This window comes from Aedes aegypti, chromosome 3 (assembly GCF_002204515.2).
Source record: "Aedes aegypti strain LVP_AGWG chromosome 3, AaegL5.0 Primary Assembly, whole genome shotgun sequence".
In the NCBI taxonomy this organism is placed as follows: domain Eukaryota; kingdom Metazoa; phylum Arthropoda; class Insecta; order Diptera; family Culicidae; genus Aedes; species Aedes aegypti.
The window spans coordinates 142186348-142205495 of NC_035109.1; the positions used below are offsets into that span (position 1 = coordinate 142186348).

General features: G+C 36.6%; 1 protein-coding gene across 5 annotated transcripts in view; it reads left to right on the forward strand.

Moving 5' to 3' along the window:
* The window catches only part of LOC5567586 (solute carrier family 12 member 1), a 226306-nt gene extending 207519 nt beyond the window's left edge, over window positions 1-18787 (forward strand). For 4 of the 5 annotated variants that reach the window (XM_021853732.1, XM_021853730.1, XM_021853733.1 and 1 more), the window contains 6 exons: window positions 1537-2231; window positions 2293-3097; window positions 4928-4975; window positions 5845-5939; window positions 17078-17492; window positions 17553-18787. In XM_021853732.1, the coding sequence (XP_021709424.1) occupies window positions 1537-2231; window positions 2293-3097; window positions 4928-4975; window positions 5845-5939; window positions 17078-17492; window positions 17553-17797 (2303 nt within the window). In that variant the 3' untranslated portion in view covers window positions 17798-18787. The remainder of the gene's footprint in view (window positions 1-1536; window positions 2232-2292; window positions 3098-4927; window positions 4976-5844; window positions 5940-17077; window positions 17493-17552) is intronic. The other variant, XM_021853734.1, reaches the window with a different exon arrangement.
* Window positions 18788-19148: the final 361 nt, after the last annotated feature.

Here is a 19148-nt window from a genome sequence, read left to right on the forward strand (position 1 = left end):
ATCTCTGGAGGCATCCTCAGAATGATTCTAGTTGAAATACGACGAGAAATTTCGATATCGATTTATGGCTGTATTCGGTGCATGCATTGCTTTGATTTAGTATTGATTGGTGTTTGAATTTTGGAAAATGTTTATTGCACTGTTTTTAACACTTCAATCGTCGCGCTGTTGTATTTTGAACAACACTGCTGAGAAAACCTCGCTTTTCGTTCACAACAGCAGCGTGGTAGTTCTGACGGTGGCAAACCGCGCGACGACTGGAAGGTTAATAAAAATTGGAAAAATAAAAGGGAGCCAAAAAAAAAGTTACGTTATATCGAGGTAAAAATTACGTTATATGGAGTTCCGTTATAAAGAGTTTACGTTATATGGAGGTCACGTTATATCGAGGTATGACTGTATTTCTTCGCTTTTTTGATGCAAAGTTGATAATGATTTTTTGTCATTTCCTTCAAAACTTATTGTCCAAATTTTGCATAACTAAGAATTAACTAGCTATTCTATAGAGATATGAATTGGGAAATGTTTAGCTTTAATATATACTTAAACAACCACATATTTCTCAAAATCATTTAGAATAGGGCGATATTCAAAACTGAAAAGGCAATAGATGGCTCTTTTTCAATGGTAGTAAAAACGAAATCCTGAAGCAAAGAAAGCACCACGGAAGATGAACTAAACACAAAAAGTTATGTATTCACTTTACACTTGATTTCCAATCACTATTTTTTTGATCCAGTTTCCTAATTGCAAGCAATTTACGATTTTCATCATTTTTCATACGTTTTGACAGTTCTCCGACTACCATTCTTCCATGCGCTTGTGTTGAAAGTTTGAGAAATTTGAGAATCCAGCGTAGCGCGATCAGTGGGTGACATACAAACAACAGTGTCGTCGCTCGGCGGCCGGTAAGAGAAACTGAATGTTCGAAAGGTTGTTGTCTGTAATTTTTGCTACTGGCGCCAACTGTTAGCGTTTGAGAACAAAATAAACAGTCATTACCCTATTGCGTAAGATAATTAAGTCAGAAATGTTTCACTCATGCTAAAATGTATGTCAAATCTGCAGTCTATCTTAAATTTCTCTACAAATATGGTGATTGTGTTTACCAGGGGACGGTTTCAGAATTTATTGGCCTCAAGGGGTCGAAAGTCCGAAAATGTTGGGAAACACTGTCTTAGATCATCACAAGATATACATATTTGCATTGATGCGTAGTCCTTGGTGTATGATGTAATACATCATTGATGTATGTATAAATGATGCCGTGAAGTTTTCATTAATTTTCACGAACCAAAAGCCGCCATCATGATTTTCGGACGGCATCTAGGATGACAAATTGGTGTCCGGCCATCGGAATAATTTTAAGCCGTTGAATAGCTTTGTCTAAGTCAGAGATCTTCTTTGTCATCAGTTTGTCAAGATAGCTCATGTTGGAATCAATCAACAGAATTTCCATAAGCTATGGGTCTTATTCTATGTTTCTCAAATATCAAGAAATGACATCAAATCAATAAATTTTCTGTCTTCCCACAGGAACGCTCCTTCTGGAAAACCTCCAACCCGACTACCGACCGGTGAAGGGCACTCCGCACGACTTCTTCTCGGTATTTGCCATCTTCTTCCCGGCTGCAACCGGTATCCTGGCCGGTGCCAACATCAGTGGTGATCTGAAGGATCCCTCCAAAGCCATCCCGAAAGGTACCATATTGGCCATCGTCATTACGTCCGTATCGTACATAGGAATGGCCATTATGGCCGGAGCAACCGTGGTTCGTGACGCCACCGGAAACATCACCGACATGGCCAACGGATCGTGGGCTTTTACCGAGTGTGCTCCCGAGGAGTGCGCATTCGGCCTGCAAAATTCCTTCCAGGTCATGGAGATGGTTTCTGGTTTTGGGCCGATCATTTATGCAGGATGTTTCGCAGCGACCTTGTCGTCGGCTTTAGCTAGTTTGGTTTCCGCACCGAAGGTTTTCCAGGCTCTGTGTAAGGACAAGTTGTATCCGAAGATTGGATGGTTTGGAAAGGGATTCGGCAAGAATAACGAACCTGTTCGGGGATACATTTTGACGTTCATCATTTCGGTAGCTGTAATTCTGATTGGAGAGTTGAATCTGATTGCTCCGCTGATTTCGAACTTCTTCCTTGCTGCGTATTGTCTGGTGAACTTCAGTACATTCCACGCCAGTTTAGCCAAGCCCGTTGGTTGGCGACCTACCTTTAAGGTATATATCGTGTGGTCTGTCCTATTCAAATGATATTTTCGACTTCCATTCTCTTTTTCAGTATTATAACATGTGGCTCAGTTTGATCGGTGCCATTCTGTGTATTGCCGTAATGTTCTTGATTTCTTGGCCGACGGCCTTGATAACGTTTGCAGTAGTGTTGACTCTCTATCTCTTCGTATCCTATCGCAAACCGGACGTCAACTGGGGTTCGACAACTCAAGCGCAAACCTACAAGAACGCCCTCATGTCCGTCCAGCAGCTCAACAACGTGGAAGATCACGTTAAAAACTACCGTCCGCAGATCTTGGTCATGTCCGGTCATCCCAGTAGCAGACCCTTGTTGGTTCACTTCTCCTACCTGTTGACCAAGAACCTGTCACTAATGGTTTGCGGCCACGTGAACAAAGCTCAGACGTCGCAGAAGTTCCGCAACTACCTGCAACGGAAGGCAACCGACTGGTTCCGCCGGCACAAGGTCAAGGGCTTCTACACCTACGTGGACGATAATGAGTTCGAAACGGGAGCCCGGGCGGCGATGCAGGCCAGCGGAATCGGTAAGCTGCGTCCCAATCTGCTGCTGCTCGGCTACAAGAACGACTGGCGGAAGTGCGATTCGGTGGAGCTGGAGCAGTACTTCAACGTGGTGCACAAGGCACTGGACATGTACTTATCGGTGGCAATTCTGCGGGTTGCCAAGGGGCTGGACTACTCCCAGGTGCTCGGAGAGGATACGGCGGCGAAGCAGATTGCCGAAACGCCCCGGACGCTGCTGCATAATGATAGCTCGAATGATTTGGCTGGGCAGAACAAGATCAACTCGCTTCATGGAAGCTGCGATTCGTTGAGTCGCAATATCTCGCAAGGTAGGTGGTATATTGAAACGAAACATTTATTTGCATATATCGAGCATGATTTTATCGAGGGTCGATTTATAAAATTATTATCCATTAAGACTGATATAGGTTAAAGCATGTAAGCACAAAAAGGAGTGGCCGCCTAGTGGAATTCGATGATTGATGGAATACAAAACTAAAAGACAAGAAGACAAGAAGACAGCAAAACAGGAAGAAAGTAACAGAAAGTTAGAAAAACAGAATAACACTAAGACAGAAGGAGAGGAAGACAAGACGACACGAAAACATAATAACTGGGAGACAATAAAACAGGTATCCAATAAGATAGAAAAATAGGAAAACAGGGAACAAGGAGGACAGAAAAAAAACCTTAAAACACAATAAAACAGGCAGTCCTTCTGTTTCCTGTCACTTAAGAAGATGATGAGACTGAAAGACAGGAAATCAGAAAAAAGAAAAACATAAAGATAGGAGAGCAGAAATACAAGCAAGACAAGCAAGACAGGAAGAGGAGAATATAACAAAAAAGGAGACAATAAGAGGACAGGAAGAAGGTATGAAGACAACAAAAACAATAATACGACAGGAATACGACAAGGAAACGACAAGAAGACATCAAATATGGCAATAACACAACAAGAAGACGTCTAGAAGATATTCTGACATGTCAAAAAATTAACAAAAAACGACAAGAAGACGACAAATGGAAGACAAGAAGACGACAAGAGGTTGACAGGAAGTTGACAAGAAGACGACAAGAAGGCTACAAAATAAAGACAAATATACGACAAAAAGACGAAAATAAGGTGGATATTAAACTGGAAAACTTTTCAAATTTTCAAATGCACAGTTCTAAAGAACCAGAGATCTGATCCAGCTTAAAACTTAATCGATTGGTAACCCGATGGCAAAACCCAATCAATCAAGGTTTTAGCTCAAACTGCATTCTGGTTTTCTAGATTTGTGCCTTTGATGATTTGATGTATGGACTAGATTTATACTTACCTTAAGACGACATAAAAACGATCAATAGACAAAAAAATACTATGAAATTACTATGAAACCATGATAAAAATACAACAGAAACAATATAATAAGACGACAAGAATATCAATGAACACATGGCAAAAAATGACTAAACTAACGACAAACAGTAACAAAAGAAGGTAAATAGACGACGAATAGAAAATAATAAGACATAGACAACAAGAAACGATGAAAACTGACAAAATAACGACATAAAACTAAAAGATAAGAAGAAAAGATAGACGGTAAGGAATCCTTCAAAGCTTTATGAATCAGAATGCTCAGATGACAATACATCGTGTGTGAAAATGATTTATTTTTGAAATTGAAGTCAATGCCTGTACAGAGTTGATCGAATTGAATAAATTACCACTACACAAAAGTGCTCCGACCTGCAGAGCAAACCGAAAATAAATTCACTTTTAACCCTTTTCTCTCCTTCTCTCTTTCTCTGTACGAATAAATTCCACAACTCTGCCACCCCCGATCACGCACAAAAACATACCAAAAACCCGATATCGGAATGCGTGCGCGTCCGTTTGTTTGCCTTGCATGGAAATTCCAAAACCAAATTCGCACATATATCCCTTGGCACGAATTAATTATATTGATGCTCCCGGGGCAACAACACGACATAACCCCACACTTGAATGCAAACAAACTGACACTGGATGTTCGAAAACCGATTCCCGAACACACAAACACACGTATTGCACATTTCGGGGACAACTCGCACGTCCTTGCCGGGCCTGGTCATTCCCCTTCATTGGACCCACGATGATGACGATGGATCCTGGATTTGCTCAACCCCAGGACCCGAACACAACAATGTGCACGAGAAGAACGAAAAGAATCTCAAAGGTGAGTGGTTTTTGGCAGCCAAATTAACAAGCATTTAAAGAATGGAAAACTATGTGTTTAATCAAAAAGTAGCCAATAAAATGATTTGACATACGCAATAGTTTAAACATTTATAGCAATAAAAAATACTCAAAAAATATATTCTATAAAAATAATTGATAAAAATAAGCAATGATAAATTGGAAACTAGCAATAAAAAAATCAATAAATAGTAAAAACAAATGTGCCTGATTTAAATAAGCACTAAGAAATAAAAAATATTTAGAGCTTAATAATCAAAAACTTTTTAATGAACAATTATAATTGAAAACTTGACCTCCTATAAAAATCGTAAAAGTGAGTTCAATTGTAAAGTTTTCAATTGCTATTTTCATTCTTTTCGAGGAAAATTTCTTCTAATTTCTCATTTTTATGATTTTTATTCTTGGAAAATATTAAGTTTTCATACGCCGACTTTCAACTTTTTTATTTCTGTTTCTAAATTTAATTACTCTGACGAAAAATATATTCTTCAATGCTATTTTGAAGTTTTTAATTGCCATTTTATATCCAATTGTTGCTTGTTTATAATTATTTATTTGGCTTTTTTTTTTGGTGAACTAGCGATGGTTATCCTATTCTTAGGGCATGACAGTCTTTTTCCCATATTTTGTATACTTCGTCACCCTATGGACCGTATGTTTGTCTGACTGTGGCCATTAGAAGCCAAACGCATGACGCATCTCTATTGACTAGCAATTAAATCTCTCCAGTATGCCCATATGTTACATACAACAGTTCCCAGAGTACAATTCATTACTCCCGCATATCCATCGATTGTGTCACCGTACCGAGCCGGATATTGTACATATATTTGTTTTTCCCAACAGCCAGCAGCACCAGCGATTTGACCGCCGGAACGCCACGTATGCAGACCGTGTCCGGAATGCCCGACCCCATGGACATCAATGCGAAACTTTTGAACGTGAGTATTCAACGTGAACGTTTATTATTTTTGTGCGTGTTTGCTATGTGAGTGATGCTTTTCAATAGAAATGGGTGCTCATATTTAAACTTTATTGTTTTACTTCTGCTTAATTTGGATTTGAAATGAATATACATTGAGTTTTACGTTGTGACAAGATTTTTTTTTATGAACCGTACTGAGCGCTTTTTTGTATTCCTTTATTAGTAACGTTTCAAACATTACTTATATCTAGCTGTTCTGTTGTAGACAACACTTTGATTCTAATTTGGTAAAACTAAATTAAGCATTTATTAACATGTTGTTAACAACATGTTACATTTCATTTGCCGTAGCAGTTCAGATTTTCTACAGATGAGTCGAATTCACCTGCTTATAAAAAAACGGAATCCCTTTTCAAATACATTAACTTGAAGCTAAAACGTGTTTATCGTGGCGATAGAAAATCTCAACGATGTTTGCTAAAAATATCAATTATTTTACTCGACACATGTTTCAACAATGAATATTCTTTGTACCTTATTAGAACTATTCCAAGGAAAAAGTTTTGAAATGATTCTCAAAATTTTATTTTGCATCCTCTTCAAAGCTTTTTACTGTGCAAGCTAGTCGATATTGGTACAACATACAACATGCCCGGCCCCTCCAATCGTAATATCATATCTACTTGAAGGTTTCGAATAAAGAGCTTTTGGGTTGTGCAGGAATTGAGCATTCTAACATTGTGTAATATCTTCACATGTTATCTACTCATGCTGAAATATATGTGTTGCTTGTTTTTAATTAATTATGAATCGTGGTTTACGGCTAACCAGCCGAGTGGAAGTTTAACAACTACCGAAAAACTAAACATTACATATATTTTGCAATTAGATGTAACGGACAAATTGATGTGAAATTTGCGAAAAAATTCCGATAGGGGTATTTGGAGTTTATGAGTTTCAGTGTTCGGTGTATCAATGGAACCAACTAACTTTCCATATTTGTTGATTATGCATGACTGTAAGATAATGGTAGCGAAAAAAACACAGCTCGGCGAGTAAGCATAAAACAGAGTAATGTTATTATTTATTTTTTATTTTTTTGGTTTTACATCAATAAGCTTGATAAAACCTCGCCAACAACATTTCGTCAATTCACTCGGTTCATGGCCACTTCTCTCCATCCTCGACTGCGATCCACGCTCTCCAGGTCCTCCTGGTCAATCCATCTAGTTCGCTGCGCCCCACGCCTTCTTGTTCCGACCGGATTCGTAGCGAACACCATCTTTACAGGGTTGTTGTCCGGCATTCTTGCAACATATCATGCCCAGCGTATCTTTCCAGCTTTAGCTACCTTCACGATACTGGTTTCGCCGTAGAGTTGAACGAGCTCGTGGTTCATCCTTCGACGCCACATGCCGCCTTCCTGCACGCTTCGGAAGATCGTCCTTAGCACTCGGTGTTCGAAAACCCCATGAGCTGGCAAGTCCTCCTCGAGCATAGTCCACGTCTCATGCCCGTAGAGGTCTACCGGTCTTATGAGCGTTTTGTACATCGTGCATTTGGTGCGGGGGTGAATCTTTCTTGACCGCAGTTTCTTCTGGAGCCCATAGTACATACGACTTCCACTGATGATGCGCCTTCGTATTTCCCGACTAACGTTGTTGTCAGCCGTCAACAAGGATCCGAGGTAGACTAACTCGTCCACTATCTCGAAGGTATCCCCATCAATCGTAACACTGCTTCCTAGGCGGGCCCTGTCGTGCTCAGTTCCGCCTACCAGCATGTACTTTGTTTTCGACGCATTCACCATTAGCCCGACTCTTGTTGCTTCGCGTTTTAGGCGGGTGAACAAATCTGCCACCGTTTCAAATTTTCTTCCAATAACGTCCATGTCGTCTGCGAAGCAAACAAATTGGCCGGATCTCGTGAAAATCGTGCCTCGACTGTTAAGTCCAGCTCTTCGCATGACTCCTTCAAGCGCAATATTGAACAACAGGCACGAAAGTCCATCGCCCTGTCGTAGTCCCCGCCGAGACTCGAACGAACTGGAGTGTTCGCCCGAGATCTTCACGCAGTTTTGTACACCGTCCATCGTTGCTCTGATCAATCTTGCGAGCTTTCCGGGAAAGCTATTCTTGTCCATGATCTTCCTTAGCTCTACACGGTTAGTACTGTCGTATGCCGCCTTGAAATCGATAAACAGATGGTGCGTAGGGACCTGGTACTCACGGAATTTCTGAAGGATTTGCCACACGGAAAAGATCTGGTCCGTTGTCGAGCGGCCGTCGATGAAACCTGTTTGATAACTTCCCACGAACTCGTTTGCAATAGGTGATAGACGACGGAACAGAATCTGGGATAGCACTTTGTAGGCGGCGTTTAGGATTGTGATTGCACGATAATTTTCACACACTAGTAACTCTTTGTAGATAGGGCATATAACACCTTGCTTCCACTCCTCCGGTAGCTGTTCCGTTTCTTGGATTCTGACTATCACCGTTGCAGACAAGCGGGACGCGTAGCCATACCCTACGTAAAAATCTAAAAACACGGAACATATTCCATATTCGGTTATTCGCTTATCAAAATCAGAATCTCTTGTGATGAAAAATTGAAGCAGATGTATGCAGTCAATTTCGAATAATAAGAATTTATGTTTCTGGGACCTCCATGTCACATTGGAATATTTTTAAAACTAGGTAACCAATGATCAGAAGCAATACAGATTATAGAAATAGAAGAGTTTTTTTTTTTTTGAGAGATTGTGAAAAAAATTGTGCAAAATGGAGGTTGATAGTTAACAAGAAACAAGATTCTAGTGATTTAAATATATTTTCGTGGTGAAAAAATGAAGGTGCCGTAGTCTCTAAGATGGCTTAGCTGAGAGCTTTCTTAGCCTATACGAAGATACTCTAAGCACTGGTAGTCGACAAAATTTCCATCACGAAAAGACCCCCGACCAGTGGCGCGGGAAGTGGGTAGGACAGGTCGGACATGTATTACGCACGAAAAAACCTGGGTAGGACAGTCAAAGGATTGTCCTACCCACGATTCAACTAAAAAAAAAGATCAGCGGAAAGATTGAAAACCAACTTAAATATACATTAAAGTTTCTCCTGAAAATTGTATTTAGTATATTTTCAGGGTTTTCTTCCGGGGTCTCACCAGAAATTCTACTAACGATTCTTCCAGAAATTCTTCCAGCGATTTTTCAAAGGATGGTAAGAACAATTTCTCTAGAATTTGATCAAGGAAATCCATTAGAACTCCAAAGTATTTAGTTATTTCGTAAGATATTGCTTTGATTTTTTTCCTTAATTATTCTAGAATTTTCTCTAGATATTTTTACACTAATATTTCAACCGAATTCACCAGTTGTTACTCTAGGAGATCTTTCTAAGATTTCTACAGAATTTCTTTCTAAAAAAATCATAAAGTTTCAGTCCAGAGTGTTTGAAAACAATATCTCAAGGGTCCTTTTTTCCAAGAAACCCTGAAAGATCTCCTCCGCCTGTTCATGTAGATTAGGATGCGGCTTATTTTTCAAAAGTTCTCAAAACCAAAAATTTGTGTGCTCTACTGAATTCAAATCACATCAAAAGAGAAACCTCAAAATCTGGGCCAAAAATATTAACATTAAGAGCTGGCGCAGGCGTCTTGAAGGTGAATTTTCAAGTTATAAAAAATGACCTTCAGTGAAGTAAACATAACTTTGTTATTTTCCAACCAATTTCAAAACTTTAAGCATAATTATCTTCAAAATTACATACATAAAAACTTTGTAGAATATCAAATTTGTCTAAAATCAAATCTAGTCTTAGTTTAAAATACTTTTATACAATTTTTTTCTCATTTTACTAAAAATTTCAACTTAGTTGGACCATAACTTCTTGAATACTCAATCGATTCCGAATCTTTTTACATGTTTTTGAAGAAAATTTAGTTGTTCTCCAACTGTTCATACAACACATTTTTCTTAAAAATGGTTTTGACTAAGTTTTTCACCAAAAACTATCGAAAAACATGATTTTTTAATGTAAAAATCAAATTTATTCTGACTATTTAAGTTTTTCGCCGGAAATTGCATTTTTTTTCTATAAAACTCCAATATATAAAGCATCTTGCCTTTACTGCGAGTTAAATAGTGCATATATTTTTCAACATATGCAAACATATTTTTGTTTCAAAATTACTAAAAAAATGTTTCAAAGTCCTTTCAAAAGTTTGAAAAATGAGAAAAACCAGTTTCAGCTTCAGAGATAATATTTAAGAGCCAGTTCGCGAGAGCCGCAACCCCTTCTTGTATTGATGTTCTTCGATCAGGCTGAAATTTTCAGGGATTGTTCTACAATATAAAAGATGATGTTTTGCAAAATTTAAGATTTTTATATTAGGGGAAAATGAGACAAAATGACCCCCAATGATTTCATGTCACTAAACATGCAAAATCACAAAAACTGATATAACTATAGCAAAACTGCACGGATTACGTTGAAATTTGGCTTGATTACTCTACGTTATAAAAACTTTAAGATAAGCATTGTATATGAATTTTTAACCCTCTAATACCCAAATTTTTATTTTCGATTTAAATATTATTTTTCGTTATCTAAAATCGTTCTAAACACGTTTTGGGCATTTATTTATTTTTATTCGCAAATTTTTAAATTTTGGTTTTTGATTTTTATAATTTTTATTTTTGAACATCCCTAGCTTTTTTCATTTTTTCTTGAAGCCTTCTCTAGTTGTTAATTTTTGGCAATAATAAAAATTTTAATTGTTACGGTATTTTGAAAAATATTTAATTTTTAATTTTTTTTCGGAGCGTATTTCATTTTCCGTGTAACTAACGGAAAAACAGGTTTGAAATGATTTTAATACCACCAGGCTCTTCGTTTGTGATAGGTTAATCGTAGAAAAATATAAAAGGTACGATTTTTTATATTACACGTTAAATGAAGCCCAGGCATTTGTAGGTTATATAAGAATGCTATTTTTCAAACAATTTCTAAAAATACAAAAAAGTTTCAAAAGTCATAAAAAACTTTTCTGATATGCGTGTTATGCGTCAAGGTATAAGCCAAAAATAAAATCATTTTGATTTCCGAGCTACGAAAAAATACACAAAATTCCAAAGTGTACCCCGTCTAAAGGCGGGGTTGGGTATTAGAGGGTTAAAGTACTTCAAATCGAGAAAAACAAGTTTTTCATAAAAAAATAGTGATTTTCAAATCTATTTTTTTCTTACCAACCGAACTAGGTCAAAAAACTAAATATGACGTTTTGTAGGGCAACTCATGGGCTTTTATATGAGGTGTAATTCAAATATGTAGTGTTTGAACTTGAGCCATTTTGCGAGTACCGCAAACGCCTTATCTAGAGAGGTTGTATTGATGTTCTCCGATCGAGCTGAAATTTACAGGAGTTGTTTTCCTATATAAAAGAATATATTCCGCAAAATTTCAGATCTTTATAATAGGGAGAAGTGGTACAAAATAGCCATTAATGATTTAATATATAAAAACATACAAAATCAATTAAAGTGCTATAATAGCGATAGTAAAAATGCACGAATTTGTATGAAAATTGGCATGTTTACTTAACGTTATATGAACTTCAAAATTAACATTGTATTTGGATTAGAAAAATGTTTTAAATTCATGTTTTATTTTTTTTTAATGAATTTTGTTTATTTTTTTCAAATCGACTTATATTTTTGTCAACCGAACTAGGTCAAAAAACTAAATATGAAGTTTTGTAGGGAAACTCAGGAGCTTTAATTCGCGGTGTACCGTAGTGAATCAAAATTCGGACGGTACCATATCCGGACACTCTGATAGAATTTATTTATTAATAAAATGCTAAATGGACAACATTTATACAACTGTATTGAATGAAAAAATAGCTGTTTTTGTAGTTATTACGACGTATTGGCCTTTCGGAGGTCTGTTCAACAAACTCATCAATGTCCTCGATGAGATCAGCTCAAAGGTATAAATTTATTGATTAGTGATAATCGTATAGCATATTTTTATTACATACATTTGGTCTCTTACTAGGCAAACAAATTCAAATTTTTAAATTTAATATAGGGAAATTTAGGGTGCTATCTGTAATTATTCAGTTTTAATAAGGATATAGTAATAATATATAAATTATAATTCACTTAATAAACGATTTTGCATTCACATCGATCAATCAACAATGAGAAGGTATTTTTTTCAATTCTCATTCCCCCACTTGACATTTCCCCCACGCATTCGCATGGATGGTATATATGCGCTTAAATGGAGGCAATCGTCGCAGCAGTAGTGATTGTAACATAATAATACACAAAGTTATAGTTTAGTGACACCTCATTGCAAAAATAGGCTGTAAATATCAGTGTCTGCATATTTCAATATACAGTCAACAACGCCGATCCTCAGTAGGCTCCGTCATCGTTGAATTCTTCTTTGTGTGAATGTTTGCTTGACAATACATGCACGAATCTGGTAGAACGTGCATTCAGTTTTTCAATTACTTTTGCTACAGTAGTTCTCATCCACTACTGACATTCAAATTCAATTTCACTAGTGAAAAAAATCATTTCCGTCAGAATACCCCACAAAACATCCGCAAATTGCAAAAGTTGTATTTTTTTTATTAAAAGACAATCATGATTCATCAACTGGAGGCATCACATTGCCGTTTTCTTACAACAGTACTATTTACTATTTTTAACTGTCCGAAATTGGAGCCCAATGTTTTTGAATCCGGACATTGTATTGGAATTGTATGTTTCGATGCCGTAAGTACACAATTTTCAAATAAAACTGGAATAATACTTTGAACATCATCAACACATGAGTAATATGTAATAAGAACAATACTGTGCGTCGTTCATTGAACCAATCAGTGATGATTGCAGTTTAAACCACCAACATGTCTGTCCAAACAACTTAATCACAAACATTGCTTACACAATATGTGTTCATTTCTATTCAAAAAGAAACCCATTAGGCAGAACTACACTTTTTATAAGGCAAAAGTGGGTTAAAAATGACCCCCAATATTTTTGTGTCAGAAAACACACAAAATCACAAGAACTACTGTAACGTTTAAACGGATTATACTGAAAAATATGTTTTTTTTTTCTTTTGTAAAAACACACAATTTGCCGTGGAAAAATGCAATTTTTAACAATCTTCGTCTCTTTTTCACTCGTTCGAGAAATTTGCAAACATCAAGGCTAGTAAAAGTCAAAATTCCATTCAAGATATAAACAGTACAGTGTCTCATAACAGCCATATGTGCAGTCAGTCTAAACTAAGCTAAACTCAATTATTTACAAATTGATCAATAGCAAACATACCATCATACACACATACATGTGACCCTCCCAATAAAACCCATCAAACATTAACCAAATTAAAAAAATACGGTAGTTGAGTCCCATCCAAACAGCGTGAGAAGAAACAACGCTTACTACTGAACCGCCGAGGCTGCTAACGAAAACATTGGTGCAATGACTTATTGTTATCCACATCATCACATTTGCAAGAAAGTGACATTTCTTTCAGCTATGGCAGCGGCAACACGGTATGATATAATCGGTATTACAACTACCGACAAGAGGCCTCCATACACTGCTCATACCGCCCGGATTTTGATTCACTACGGTACACCGCGAATGAAAGCCCTTGAGTTGCCCTACAAAACTTCAACCTAGTTCGGTTGACCAAAAATAAGTCGATTTGAAAAAAAAAACTAATTTTACAAAATAACAGGTTTTTCTCGATTTGAAACATTTTTTTTATCCAAAATGGTCATTTTATAGTTCATATAACGTAAAGTAAACATGCCAAATTTCACACAAAATCGTGCGTTTTTACCAGGTCCGTCCCACTCGGGCTCAGATTGGGTACCACTTCTAGTACTGCATTTGGTCCCTCGGTAATGCAAAAGGTACCCAAGTTTGACAGATCGCAATACACTTTTCACGGCATTCTAGATTACCTTATCAGCCATAACATTTTGGGTAACTATAAGGGACACAGAGGTCTTTAATTTGTCTTTGTTTTTACTATCACTAATATAGCAGTTTAATTAATTTTGTATTTTTTATATATTAAATTATTAGTGGTTATTTTGTACCATTTACCCCTAATATAAAATACTGAAATTTTGCGAAGTATCTTCTTTTATATAGGAAAACAACTCCTGTAAATTTCAGCTCGATCGGAGAACATCAATACAACCTCTCTAGACAAGGCGTTTGCGGTACTCTGGCTCAAGTTCAAACACCACCCCGAAAAAAAATTTTTTCGAAGATTTTTGAAACGGCATTTTTGGATTACACCTCAAATGAAAGCCTATGAGTTACCCTACAAAACGTCATATTTAGTTTTTTGACCCAGTTCGGTTGGTAAGAAAAAAATCGATTTGAAAATCACTAAATTTTTTATGAAAAATTCATTTTTCTCGATTTGAAGTACTTTCAAAATCCATATACCATGCCAATCTCAAATTTTATATAACGTAGAGTATTCATGCCAAATTTCAACGTAATCTGTGTAGTTTTACTATAGTTATATCAGTTTTTGTGATTTTCCATGTTTGGTGATATGAAATGATTGGAGGTCATTTTGTCCCACTTCCCCCTAATATAAAAATCTAATATTTTGCAAAACATCATCTTTTATATAGAAGAACAATCCCTTAAAATTTCAGCCTGATCGGAGAACATCAATACAACTTCCCTTGGAAAGGGGGTTGCGGTTCTCGCGAACTGGCTCTTAACTGGCAAAAAATTTGAAAAAACTGGCATTTTGCGTTAAAAAATCATGTTTTTGAGCAGTTTTTGCTGAATAACTTGGTCAAGACATTTTGTAAGTGTAATGCGTTGTATTAAAGGTTTGTAAACAATTCAAATAGCTTCAAAAACATGTAAAAAGGTTTGGAATCGGTTGTGTAATCATGAAGTTATGGCCAAACAAAGTTTAAATTTTTCGTAAAATGAGGATAAAATTGGGATAAATTACTTTAAACTTAAACTTGTTTTGATTTTTGACAAATTTGATGTTCTACAAAGTTTTTGTAAATTTTATTTTGAAGGTAGTGATGCTAAAAGTTTGAAAATCGCTTGAAAACTAACAAAGTTAGTTAACTTCACTGAAAGTTATTTTTTATAACTTGAAAATTCACCTTCAAGACGCTTGCGCCACCCCTAAATGTTAATATTTTTGGCTCAGATTTTGAGGTTTCTCTTTTAATGTGATTGGAATTCAGTAGAGCACACGAATTTTTGGTTTTGAGAACTTTTGAAAAATAAGCCGCACCCTAATGTAGATTCCTTGAAGAATTCATCCACGTTTTCTCTCAGAAATCGGAAAAATGCAATCTTCAAAAGTTTGTTCCAGTTTTCCCACCAGTTTCTACTACAGCAATTTTTCAAATTTTTCCTTCGATTATTTCTTCACAAATTTCTATAGAGATTCTGTCCAATGTTTTTTGATTATCTTGGCAAATTATCAAGGAAACCTTCCTCAACTTCCTTAAGAGCCAGCAAGTTATTTCACAGAACCTTATTCATCAAGGGTGACTTTTAAACTTAACCCTGTTTTTACAGAGGTTAGCCTAGGATTTACTTTTGAAATACCATACGGATTTATTTTCCAGAAGGAATTCCTAGGCATTTTCCTGGAGACATTCCTCGAAGAATTCTTGAAAAAAAAAACTTTCAAGGCTAAGTATGCTGTCTTGCTCAAAAAAAGTAAAGAAATCCTTGGACTGAATGGGCCGAGAAATTTCTTGCAGAGAGGGCTATTTGAAATTAAATTTCTTCTAAACTGCGTACAGCGATCAAAGAAATGTGATTCTCTTGAACATGTTTGGAAGCAAATCGGCGTTTATTTTTCTTGTCATCAGATAAGCGATTATGTTTCTTGTCATCAGCAAACCAACCTTTACTTGAGAAAATCTCAAATAATTACGGGAGGAATTTCTTTATAAATCTTAGATGGAATCTCTGGAGCAATTGCTAAAGGTATCTTTAGGGAAATCCCTAGGAGAAATCTTTCCTATATCCTGGCTTTTATAAATTATGGTGAAGTTATTGATTGAATTTTAGAAGATGTTTTGACGGCAAAATTGGAAATCGATGGATAAAGTCTTGTAGGAGTTAGGACTTTCTTGAGAAATTTCTCAAAGAAATTTCGGAGGAATTTAGATGATTTCTGAAATAATCTTTGAAGAATTTCCATTTTTGCGGTCCCCTTGGAAATCCTTATTGAATTTTTGAGATATCCCAAATGAAATTCCTGAAGAAATTTCCCAGGAAAATTAGTGGAGAAATTCATTGAAAAATAATCACTAAATAAATTTCTTTAGAAATTTCTGGAGTAATATCTGAACATTTGGGCAAATATCTTAACAAATATCTGATGAAATTACTAGTGAAAATTATGAGAAAACACATACCGTAATACTTGTCGTAATGTCACTAGGAATTCTAAAAAAGAGTAGGTATTTAATCTTAGACAAATGCCTGCTCTGACACTATGAAGAATCAAACTTATGTCTCCTGGCTCCTATTAGGTTAAGTTAAAAAAAAAAAACAAAAGAAAGTAGCCGATCTTCTAAGAATTGTATTGCTTTTTTTATTAAGCTTTTTTTATTAATCACCTGAAAATATCGTTAGAAGGCTTAAAAACAGAACGATTTCCTAAACTCAACTCCAAACAGACCAAAATGTCACTAACATCCTTTGCGAGTCCCTCAAATATAGAAACTTTCATTTTCTAGTCCAGGGGTAAACATTTTTATTTGTTCACTGTGCAAAAATATTTGCCAACACTTGTCCTACCCATGGTTGCGAACGTGGACTCGCCTCTGCCCCCGACCTATGGTATTCGAATCCACGACGCTAAGCTTGATCATCAGTAAAATTTCAGTGCGAGCACCCTATTCAGTCATATATCTTATGTATATCAATATGTATATCAATAACAAACAGAAATACGAGTAATTAACACTGAACAATACTGCAAGGGGTAATGCATATATCTGTTAAAACTCGAGATTCCCCTCAGAGAGTGCAAAAATACATTAAAGATTCTAATTCTAACTTGTGAAGAACTTATAATCGAAATGGCTTTCTCTCTGCTTTCCCAGGAAACCAACAACCGTTCACTGAAGCGTACCCACAATGATCCGGCTCTGCTCTATCGCGGCCCTGGCGGAGCCGAGCTACCCAAGGAAGTTCTGGATGAGCTTACACAGTTCACGAGCAAAAAGAAGCACGGCGTCATCGATGTATACTGGCTGTACGACGATGGCGGTCTAACCCTGTTGCTCCCTTACATCATCAGCACCCGGCGCAATTGGAGTTCTTGTAAATTACGCGTTTTTGCCCTGGCTAACCGGAAAGCCGAGATGGAGTTCGAGCAACGGAACATGGCCAGCCTGTTGGCCAAGTTCCGAATCGACTATTCCGATTTGACGCTGCTGCCGGACGTCAACAAGAAACCGTCCCAAATGATGTCCGGTTTCTTCAAGGAACTTATCCGGGACTTCACCGGCGAAGATGGTAATCGTGTTTTCTACAAGAGATTGAATTCGGAGATTATGATGATTCCCTTATTTTCAGGTATTATTTCCGATGCGGAGCTTTTGGCAGTACAGGATAAAACGAATCGCCATCTGAACCTGCGCGAGTATTTACTGGAGCATTCCAAGAAGTCGGACCTGGTCGTAATGACCTTGCCGATGCCCAGGAAGGGTGTCGTCTCGGCCCCCCTCTATATGGCCTGGTTGGAAACTTTGAGCCAAGGGCTTCCGCCATTCCTGTTCGTCCGTGGTAACCAGACCAGTGTACTGACGTTCTATTCTTAAAACTGGAGAAGCCGTCACGAGTACAATCTCGGTCCATTTGCACACTTACAATACATTTTAGTTTTCACTTGTAGCAGACGTTCCAGCCATTATGCTTCACCTAGCCTTAATGCCTTTGAATTGTCGAGACACAGAAACGTACACCCGCATAACTTATTTCCATTATTAGCGTTTCATTGAGTTCATAATAGTAAGAACAACTTTTCGTAGAGTATATGCATATGCTAACGGACAAGGAAGAGCGATTCGTGTCACATAAAAAGCAAGAATTTTTAGTACATTATGTTTGACAAGTCTTAAATTGTAAGTTAACATTATAAATATTTGATTTTACGTTGTTTTTTTTTGTAAGATTCATTTGAATTCCTCACAATTTGATTCGAAATGATTTCTATTTACATGTATCATTTACGCTTCTTTCCGACAAAGAGCGAGGAAAAACAGTATGCAGAAAATTATTCCTCCACACATCTCTCTCATCAATATCGCATTTCATGGTCAATGCACAATACTTATTTTACTTACATCTTAAGTTATCAGTGCATTTCAATGTTTTTGATTTTATAATTACTTGACATCATTTCGATTTAGTATTGTCTAATGCAACAGACGAAAACATACGTTTCATTATTACTAAGAAATTTAGAAAATAAAACGAGAGTTAAACTCTCTGGTGCCGAATCAAAGCTATTATTTATGATTATATACAATGAAGAGCTAGTGAGAGTCACAAAAATGCTCCATGATGTGAAAATCGTACGACCAGAACGTAGTTTGTCAAGGACAGAACCCTTTTCTTAAAAATGATATTGATAGTGAAAATGTTATAAGCTGTAAAAAAATCCGGAGCAAGTTATTTTAAATCTGTAATTTTTTTATTGCTTTTATGTTTCAATAAGTTACATCATCACGGGCAAATAGAACCAATCGTGAAGAAGCGAAAGACACATTTCCAGTATTAAATAAAATAAACCTTGTTTTGGAACGTAAGTGTAATAAAGTAATTTATTCCAGATATTCACTTTCCCATGTTTTTTTTTTGTGCCAATCTGACACATTTGGTATAAGCCGATGAGTCCTTCTACCCTAAGTGCAGTTTTCTCATTCTAGCGTTGCCTCTTCACACACGTTGCGAACTTCTCTGGTACCGTAAAACGGGGTAACTTTGATAGTTTTTTCGAAGAAAACTTCAATATTTGTGCATGCTGTTTCAAAGATTTACAATTTATATTTTTAAAACAAGTACTGACATCCTAGCTATCGATTGCACTTGATAGATTGCCAAAAGATTTATTCTGAATGGATATATAATTTTTCATATAATCGAAAGTCGGTTTTCTGTTTTGGGGTT